Source organism: Belonocnema kinseyi, chromosome 6 (assembly GCF_010883055.1).
Source record: "Belonocnema kinseyi isolate 2016_QV_RU_SX_M_011 chromosome 6, B_treatae_v1, whole genome shotgun sequence".
In the NCBI taxonomy this organism is placed as follows: Eukaryota; Metazoa; Arthropoda; class Insecta; order Hymenoptera; family Cynipidae; genus Belonocnema; species Belonocnema kinseyi.
Window position 1 is genome coordinate 96,638,129 of NC_046662.1, and position 10,784 is coordinate 96,648,912.

Here is a 10,784-nt window from a genome sequence, read left to right on the forward strand (position 1 = left end):
CTTATGTAAAAATCTGCATGATATATAGAAAAATATCAATAAAATTTAAATCTTGTAATTTGAAATATTTTCAAAACTAATAATTTTTTAACGTGCCAATTTAAAGTTATCACATTTGAATGTGATTAAATCAATTTGAATTGATTTTTTCAAATAGAAATGGTACAATTTGCCAAGATTTTGCAACAAAAAGTAGAAATTTATAAGACGAGGCCTATGAGAGTAATAAAGTGTAGATGAATTAATATTTGTAAGTGTTTGGAACAAATTCTCAAACATTAGCCATTGGGACAATTTTCCCGCATTATATTTTGGGTATTTCAGATGAGGGACATGCTATTTTAACCAATCAGCGAAAAAGTACAAAAATACTTTTAAAGTCAACTAAACAAATAGTTGCACTAGCGGGAAATATGAGAAAATAACAGCATTGCTAAAAAAATAGTGTAAAATTGTCAATAGTGAGGTGAGTCAGAGGCCTGTGCTTATATAGATTAAAACTTGAATGCACAAGTACGATAAAAAAATACCTGTCAATCTTCCAACTAGTTCTCCAGTGCTCACTGTATCAAACATTGCAGTTTCTTGACTAAGAATGGCAGCATAAACTTTTTTTCTCAGGCTTTGAGTGATTCTGTGTCCTGAGGTGGACATGAGGTATATTCGACTAAAATTACATATTGCACCAACCAAAAATATTCCTAATAAAGCGAGACTTACTCGACTTAAATTTTCCTTAGTTTTTTCCCGATCAGCAGTATAAATGATGTCAATAATCTTCCCCAAACAGAATGGAACTGCCATTGTTACAGTGGAAGATACGATTAAAAAAGCCACAGCACTTGTAAGTCTCCATTTCTCAGGTGCTGCTAAAATGAAGAGTCTCCTCAGTTCAGACTTACTCTTTTTACGAAAGACAATATTTTTTGTTTTATCTCCAACTCTTGCGTTGATTGTATCTGCTGAATAATGTCTCAAACCAGGCAAGACACATTTTCGTCTCGAAAGGTGAATCGAACGGAAAAGGCACGAGTAACTCAGACATATTCGACTAGGTTTTTGAATTATTGCGTTGTTAATAACACATTTATAGAGCAGTGTCATTTTACACTTTCTTTACTTTCAACAAAAAACTTCATGTATGACGAGTAGAATCTTGTAAAACCTAACCTCTAAGTATGACGGGGTATCACTCATTTACCTCATTTTACGCCATTGTCATCTAAACTTTATTAGTCCTGAATAACATATTTTGCGCCACATATGCGTAGCTTACTGCTCTGGTTTTTCCTTTGTTATTTATATAATAAGTTAAGTAACTTGTACGATTTTTCCACGCTTGCACGATAGCATAATAACTTTAGTTACTTTCGTCATTCTGATCATTCATGTTCATGATGACATTGATGACCATTTAAATCATTTATAATTTTATTTCCTAAATATACCTATATTCGCGGTGGACACGACCTACAGAGGCGCTGCAATCGCAACCATGTTACGAGCCGAGCTCATAGGTGGGTTTTGACTCTGGTGACAGGCTAGTTCCAGTCATTCTGATTATTGGGATAAACCGAGAGAATTCAAATTATAAATAAAGAGAATAGTGGCTCAATTCTAGAATATAATATATTTAAATGCAACCAATAAAAGTTCAAAAAGAGAATAGTGGCTCAATTCTAGAATATAATATATTTAAATGCAACCAATAAAAGTTCAAACAAGGATTCAAGTTAAAATAGTGATCTGATTCTTCTGACGAAGTGAAGAAATCAGAGGTCCCAAACAGAATGCCCATTTTCCAGAAAAGCGCTCTTCCAACCCAAGTTGGATCTGCGCACGCATGCCCTGGGTCTTTGGTCTCCCTTCCAACATCCCTCCATTCGCCTAAACACATGGCCGGTTTTTCGTTACACGACCTAATTTCGAAGCTCGAACTCGACCCTCGGTTCAAGTGCATAAATAAAAACAGTCAATTGGACATTGGGCGTACTTTTGGTTTTAGGACTTTTCCTCGATAAGTCGCAGGAAATATGGCACGTTTTTTAATTTATGGGAGGTTTTAGTCTAGACTCAAGATGTAGCAATATTTCCCACGAAAGTAATGAATTTCGATGTGCCTTTTTCTGGTTATAGAGTATCGTTCTGGAAAGTAAATATAAAGCGGAATTCGTGCATTCTTGCAACTTAAAAATGAAGGTTCTTTTTTTTACAGTAATATACCTGAAGTGGCAATAAGTACATAACTAGATTATCGTTACTGTTTCTTCTTACTTCTATCAGAGATTGCTCAAATGTTATATTTTAGTATTTAAACAATAAAAGGTCTTCGATACGTTGATTTGATTAATCTTTAGTAATTGAATTATCCCGCGCCAGCAGGTGCTGCGCTCTTTGCGTATAGAAACGAGCGAGATTTAATCGCTCGTAATACTTTACCTCTTATTCAAAAGATTTTTCGTATGAAAAATGTAATAAAATGTGAAGGCATACATGAGCATGTGTATTTATTTTAGTTTTAAGTAGTGATTTATTTTAGTTAACTAATAGCGATGGAGTATATGTAAGAAATTAAAAGGGTTGTACTGAAACTGTAAATTAAAAAAAATTATTAACAAAAAAATTAAAGTATGAAAAATTAAAAGTAATTTATGATAATTAAGACTGATATGGACAGTCAAGATAGAACCCCCCCCCCCTCCTTTTTTGTCATTGACTAATTTGATTCATTCAAAATATTTGAATTTAATCTCTATTTCAAAAATCCGTTGCATACAATACACAGAAGGAGGCATATTTCATTTTATTTCACTAATAATATAGCTTGAATTTTGTTTCTTTGCTTGTTCTGCAATAAATTTTCTGTTTTCTTTTGTTTTGTTTTTAAGATTCTACTAGAATTGTGTTCGAAGAAAAAAAGTAAATAAATAAATAAAACTTTAAAATGAGAGCAAAGATTTATATAAGTATTAATATTTTCTTTATGATTTATTGAGAAAGAATCACTTTGAGCAATCTGTACAATGTAGCGTCGTATTTTATTTATTATTATTATTTTACTTAATGTTACGACTTATTCTGTAAACAGGCTACCTGTGCGCAGTTTATTAATATTATTATTCTAATGCGGCACTATCAGACATTTGCATTATTTCATTGAAAATATTTTTGATGCAAAAATTTCAAGACTGCCCATTCAATCAAAAATTTTAATTTTAAGCGAAAAGTGTTAAGTAGATTCTTGCTCTTTAAACTAAGGCACGATTCTGTTCCCTATTCACTCAATGACATTGAGGACGAAGTTCATTCATGTGAACGATTTTGAACTTTCCCCAATCTAGTTTTATCTCTACATTCAGATCATGAAAAACTTGGGTAATTTCATAAGGACCTAAATTTTCGTTAGGGTCAAGTTTGGAGTCTCGAACATTGTTTTTCAGATATACCATTTCACCGACCTTGTAATCTTGGACATTTTGCTTTTCGTCGTAATATCGTTTCGACCTTTCTTTCGCGAGCTGAAGACGTTCACGAGCACGACTTTGTGTTTCGGGTAAACGGGTAAAACCTGTTCCCTCGTGTTTGGATGTGTTGTGAGAAAAAAAATTGCGAATCTTATCCATACATCCCAATTATTCTTCTCGCAATATTGTTTTAAATATTGCACTAAGACATGGTGGCTACGCTCTAAAGAGCCTAGTGATTGTGGATGAAACGCAGTTGATTTTAATTACCTTATTTCGAAAATTCGACAGAAGGTAGTCATTACTTCGCTAGTAAAGTTGCTACCTTGGTCAGTTTGAATGATGCGAGGGCACCCGAATCGCGTAATAAAATGCTCTGCGAGAGCCATTGCAATTGTAGTAGATTCAATATTCACGAGTGGAATAGCGTCCGCGTATTTTGTCAGATTATCCTGTATGGTCAAAATGTACTTGTTTCCACGTTCAGTTTCAGGTAAAATTCTCACGATATCGATTTGTATCTTTTCGAACGCTTTAGTAGGGGTGTCCATAATTCGCATAAGTATTCGAGTTTTTACGCGAATTAGCTTTGTCCTCTTACATTCTTCGCAGTCTTGTATAAATTTTCTAATCTGATCGCGCATATTGGGCCAATAAAAATGTTCCCTCACTCTCTCATACGTCTTTGTACAGCCTTTATGTCCGCCTACGACCGAATTATGGTATTCTTTAATTATTGCAAGCTGATCGTTCTCCGGCGGGAATTCGATTTCACCATAGCAAACAGTTATCTTGTAATCCTTTTTTCCGAAGACTTTTCTCAATATTTGTTCGATACTTAGCCAAGGAATTTGGTTCAATCCGTTACCTACTCGCGAGATACTAGCCGTTTTTATTTTTAACTCATCCATCGCGTATTTGAGTGCAACCAGAGTATCTGAAATATGCGTAATGTAGGGTCTGGAGTCAAAAGCCGGTTTAATAATCAGGTTAAAAACACATTCGTGATCATATTTGTAAACTATTACGTTACCGACGTGCAAATTTTCCTCGGGTTCGTGTTTTAGATCATCGCAATTAAATCAATTTTCTCTGATTAATTCTTGACTTGTTTCGGTAGTCAATTTGCAGTCCGCCGGAATAAACTGTACCAAGTGATCATGACGCATGTAAAGTTTATCCTTACTATTTTTAAGGCATGACATTTCGGAATTTGTTGAAGGCAGCTCATCTTCAACGTTCGATAGAATGATTTCATTTTCATTAATCGCGTCATAATTTTCTTTTATCACGTCTAAATTTTCGCTTATCGCGTCAGGATTGTCGTTTAATGCTTCGGCGATTGCGTTTTCGTCAGTCGCAACATGATTTTTATTTTTCGCGTTTATTTTTCCAAAATGTATTGTTTACTTTTATTTTTGCATAGCTCGAATATTGATCTTTCTACTTCGATTAAGCCCATATTCTGGCTCGCTTTACTTTTACAAAGTTCGCACGAGTTCCGAGAATCTAAGCTATTTCTGGAGGCAGGGCTATCATCTGAAAGTATGTTTAAAGGTTTAAAGGTTCCGTAATCGTCAAGTGTGTCAGTGAATTTAAAATTTCCCCTTTTCTCGTCATTATATCGTTTGATTCCAGTATGAGCATATCGGCGCTTCGGAGCTCTCATCCTAACGGGCTCCTTCCACCTTACACGGGGTCCACCTTTTGACTGGAGGGCTTGATATAAAATATTATCATCGTGTACCTCACGGATCGGTCCAATGGCCAGACCTTTGCCTACCGTTTTTTATGGGATTCTCATTCACGGTATCAATGAGATCGCTCTCATCAAATTCACTAGCGGTTTTATATTGCTCGTCACTTTCGTCAAACGAATCGGTTTCTGTGATAAAATTACATGATTTCGACAGAAGAAAATTAGTATCTTCCTTCAGAAAGTAATTTTCTGAACCCAAAAATCCCTCTTCGATTACATAATTAATCTGATTTGAGATTGAGTCGGGAGTAAACGGCACAGGTGGTAGATCCTGCAGTATCAACACCTTGTAAACGTTCTGGAAAGTAGGATCGAGTGGATCAAGGTCTTCGCTATGTAAATTGTCGTAATTTACGTCAAAGTCTGTTTCTGTTTCATCACACGGATTTCGCGAGAGTGCGTCTGCGTTGACGTTTGCAGTCCCCTTTTTATAAACGACGTCGTATTGGAATTCGCTAAGTCGAAGTCGCCAGCGCAGCAATTTGGACCCTGGATTTTTTATATTGTCCATCCAGACTAGTGGTCGATGATCAGTTTCAAGAGTAAATCTTCTACCATATAGATAAGGGCGAAATGTTTCTACGCAGAATATGATGGCTAGGAGTTCCTTCTCCATAGTAGAATAATTTACTTCCGTGTCGGTTAAGGTGCGAGATGCGTACGCAATCGGCCAGTCTCCCCCTATTGGGCCTTGGCCCAAGACGCCCCCTATTCCATAATTCGACGCATCAGTAGAAAGTATAAAAGACTTGCTAAAATTTGGAAAATTTAAAAGAGGGAAAGAACACATTCTATCTTTTAGTTCATCAAATGCCTTTTATTGACTTTCGGTCCATGCGAATCGGAAACCCTTTTTTGATAAGTACGTTAGCGGTTTGGATAGTGTCGAAAAATTAGGAATAAAACGTAGCTAGTAGCCAGCGAGTCCTAGGAATTGCTTGATATTTTTCGAACTCTTAGGGCGAGGAAATTTTCTTACTGCCTCCACTTTTTTCGGATCGGGTTTAACCCCATCTTGAGAGATTACATGACCGAGATAAGTAACCTTCTTTTGCAAAAACTGGCATTTATGAGGCTGAAGAGTCAAATTTGCATCTTCTAATCTTTGTAAAAGCTTTCTCAACTTCCGGGTATGTTCCTCCAATGAGTTTGCATACAGGATGATATCGTCCATGTATACAAAAAGTTCTATCCCTTGGAGGCCAGACAAGACCTTATCCATAAGCCGCTGGAAAGTGGCTGGAGCGTTCTTCAATCCAAACGGCATTCTATTAAAATGATAATGTCCGTAAGGAGTGGAGAACGCTGTCTTGACCTTCGAATCAGGATGCATCTTAACCTGATGAAATCCTGAAGCAAGATCCAAAGTCGAGAAATATTTCGCCCCTCTTAATTGGTCCAATATATGGGTTATATTTGGAAAAGGTTACGCGTCACTTATCTTTTTCTCGTTAAGCTGACGATGGTCAATGACCATGCGCCAGCGTTTATTCCCCTCAGAATCGGGCTTTTTTGGGATGATCCAGACTTTGGCAAATCTTTCCACTAATTTTTAACTTCTTTCGGTACCCAATGTTTCCTGTTTATGTAGGTCTTCAGAATGAGATCTGAGTTCAAACTCTTGAAGTTCTATAGGTAGAATAGTAAACTCAATATCGTGTAAGGATGAATTTATTGCAAATACTCTGATTAAACCGTTCTGGTTTAACCAGAGTTTCGCCAAGAAAAACCCCAGTACCCGCGTCAATTTTACTTCGATATCCTTCTTTCAAATCAGAATTTTTTACTTATAGGGTGATTAATTTTCGTGTTCGCGGGAAGCTGAATTCTGTCGTTTTGTATAAAATTAATGGATTGTACTTTCAATGTGACTCTTTCATCGGAAAATGTCATGGTCGCTGAATTCGCTCTCAAAAAATTCATTCCTAATATTCCGCAAGATGGGATAAGAAAAACCTTACGTACCAAATGAAATTCAGTTTCCTTGCTGTTAATGGGTACTTTTATTGATCCACGAGTTTTTATCATGCCACTTCCTATCCCGGTTAAATGAAAAATCTGTGTTTTATCGCGACGTAATTTTCCCGATATGCACGATTCTTTTAAAACGTTTAATTCGTATCCGGTATCTATTAAAAATTCTGCCTGTCCGTCATGAAATTTTTTGCATTTAAATTTTACCGAAGGGGCTCTGACCGACCCTTTTTCACAGACTCTGAGCACGGCTCGCCGGATTGGTGTACTGTCAAGATGCTTTTGCTCGCCGTCACGCTCTGACGACGAGCAGCTTGCGAGTTTAAATCACCAGACCTTGTAGAAGACGGAAAGGGCTTTGATTTCTTTAGAGATTCCAATTCCCTTTCAGCCTCTTCAGCTCTACGCTGAAAGCATCTATCGGCTGTATGACCTATGCCCTTGCAATAATCGCAATTTGGTCTACTCTGTCTATCCTCAAAGCGTTTAGTATTACCCCATTTATTGTGATTATTGTAGGATGAATTTTCTCGGTCCCTTTGAGAACAATTTCGCGAAAAATGACCCTCCTTTCCGCACGTATAGCATTCGACCCTACGTGACCTAGGATTTGAAGAGGATTCTCCGTGAACATGATTCACCGAGCGATATTCCATACGACTCTGTTTATTTCCGCTGGAGTCTCTAACAACGTAGTGTGACACTGAGTTGGTTTCCCGCTCAGTGGCGTATGATTTTAAGGGATCTTCTGAAGGGCCCTCGCGTAACCTATTCCGTCTATTGACATCCCTTTCTGCTTCTATTGCCGCGTTAATAGCTTGTTGAAGGGATACGGGATTCTTTTGTCTCACCCTACCTTCTATATGTTCATTCTCCAAATCTATACGGAAACATGAATCTATTTCTAGGTCATAACCCCTAATTTGTGCACTGGCAATAGTAGGAAGGGATTGCTGCTCGGTCATTTCAACGATTTTATTGAAAAGTTCCATAAAACATGCCCCATAAGAAAGAATCGTTTCTCCCTTGTTTTGTCTTGTCTTGGCAATCTCGGCTTCTATTTGGAATATTGTTTTTGTCGCACCAAAAGCTTTTTCTAATGAATCTAAAAATTCTCCTAAGGAGTTATAATGCCTATTTTTCATGTAGAGTTCGGCCTTTCCCTGAATCCTGTTGCGCACCAGTTTAACAAAAAACGAACTATTTCTGGGGTCAACATTCTCTTGCACTAACAAACATTCGCGTGCAAATGTCTACATAGATATGTTTCTACCAAGAAATATTGGAATAGTTTCAGATAGGATTTTAAGTCCGGAGTAATCACTTCTTCGCATTCGCGGGAAATTTTCCGAATTTGATTCGCGGGACGAACCGGCTCCGTTATTTAAAGATTGCACCGACGCATTACCTCTGTCTTGCTCATCGATTAAGCTAGAGATTATCTGTTTTCGAGTTTCCGCAGTAAATTTAACTATTTCATCATTTGAAAATTTGTTGGACAAGGTAGAACGCTATGTGCCGGTTTCACTAGGTTTACGAACTGTTGTTAACTCACTTCCAATATTTCTTTCTTGCATCTCATCAGAATTTCCAGGTACGCGAGGATGGGGTGGACTAGAAACTGTTTCGCTGCGCTTTGACCTTTTTGTTTTTTTAGATGGACCTGCGGTTCTGCTGCCCCTAGTGGTCTTTCTTTTCGGAGGCATTTTCATCGACGTTATTTTTTCGACTGATAAAAGAAACCAACCCCTTTTCCTTCACAATTTGATGTCATAAATATTAGGTTTCCGTTTTCACAGAATTCATATTTTTCATTTTAAAGGCGACAGTGCAGACGTTCTTATTATGCGAATGGACAATAACACTATTTTAATTTTCGAAAAAAAATATATATAAAATAAAATAAGTCAAAAAAATAAAATATATAACGTTAACCCAACAATAGTTTCAATTTCATCATGCCCCCTTCTTATGTTCGAACTAGAGACGACTAAGGGATCTACAGCAGAATCCGCGAAATATGTTCGGTTCTAATATATACATAAATTTGATTGTCAACGAAATCTACAGATGAAACTCTATTGAAGCATAATTCAGATCTAACACATTAAAATATAAATGAGTATTATGAATCAAACCTTGAGTAGTCCTTTAAAATGAATGAAAATTTTTCCTAAAAGAAGAAAGATTGAATCACAATTCACTAAAAATTCCACTTTCAAACGGTGTCACTTTTAATTATTTATTTTGATGTTGTTCTTGAAGGTCCCCTAGTCGACCCTCAGTTCTCGAACCCATGATCCTCTGCTTCGAAATCCAGGGTGTTCCAGCGTTTTCAGCAATTCCCACGATGCGTTAACCCTTCACGGGGCGTCCAACTTTGCCGTAACCCCTCACGAGCCGAAATTAGCTTCAAAAATTCCGAGGTATTTTAATTTTCCTCTTTCGAATATCATGCACAATACGGTCCTAAATAATACTTTAAATCCTCCCTCAGGTATCCGCAAAGTACAAGAAAATCTAGTCAAGGTTTCTCGGTTTAAGTTTCCTCCAGGGAACATAATTTCTTCCTTCCGTTTTTCTAAAGGAAGTAAAAATGTAATAATTCACCATGAAGGTATTGCGTCACTGCCTTCCTAGATTTAATACGACCACATTAGGAGTAATTTTTTTTCACTTATGAACTGCTAGTACGTATCGTAATCTGAAACACATGGCGTCATTTTGGTGTATCGTGTTCACAATTCACTCGCTGCGTCAAAATTATAGTGCAGAAACTTTTTTCTGAATCAGGGGACTCGATGTCAATTAATAGATCAATTTTTCTAAAACTTTTCCTATATTTGAATTTCGATGCGTTCAAAATTCAAAGAAGCTCTTAGATTGACAAAACCTTACGAGCCGAGCTCATAGGTGGGTTTTGACTCTTGTGATAGGCTAGTTCCTGTCGTTCTAATTATTGGGATAAACCGGGAGAATTCAAATTATAAATGAAGAGAATAGTGGCTCCATTCTAGAATATATTTTTTTTATTATTATTACACCATTAAGCCATCTCCGTTTTGGGTTAGGAGTAACTCACTCGGCAGGGGAAAGGAGTAGTGTGTGGAAGCGATAGAGATTTTTCAGACTGATCCAGAATTCTCGTGCTATTTAAGTAAATAACACGTTCGTTCCGCAACACTGCTCCGACCCAGGTTGCTGATCAATCTCTCTAGCAATCACCCCAAGCGAAGAACCTCACGAAGTCGTTATGTAAGGTTCCCCACTTGGGTCCATTAATAGCCAAGGTCTTTGTTTCAGGCGTCATTCACTCTACTGACACTCTTTTTATTAACTATTTGCCGGCATAATTTCCTGTCCTGGCATACTTCTCTAGTTTCTTTTATGTCCATGCATTTTTTTATGCAGGATCTCGTGTTTCTGTAACTTCTTCTGCCTCTTCTAACTAGGGTCTCATTCACACATTCTAACCATTCTTTTCACGGTCTACCTCTGGGCACGCTGTCATTTACTTTACCTTGATACACTTGTTTCGTTAGTCGTTCATTTGGCATTCTCTCAACATGTCCGAACCATCTTAACCG

The 10,784-nt window shown here is 37.1% G+C and overlaps 1 protein-coding gene across 1 annotated transcript in view; it reads right to left on the reverse strand.

The window, feature by feature from the left end:
- LOC117174179 (ATP-binding cassette sub-family B member 10, mitochondrial-like) overlaps window positions 1–1,413 on the reverse strand; it is a 20,441-nt gene extending 19,028 nt beyond the window's left edge. The window contains exon 1 of the mRNA XM_033363019.1: window positions 531–1,413. Within this exon, the coding sequence (XP_033218910.1) occupies window positions 531–1,104 (574 nt within the window). The 5' untranslated portion in view covers window positions 1,105–1,413. The remainder of the gene's footprint in view (window positions 1–530) is intronic.
- Between the last annotated feature and the right edge of the window lie 9,371 nt (window positions 1,414–10,784).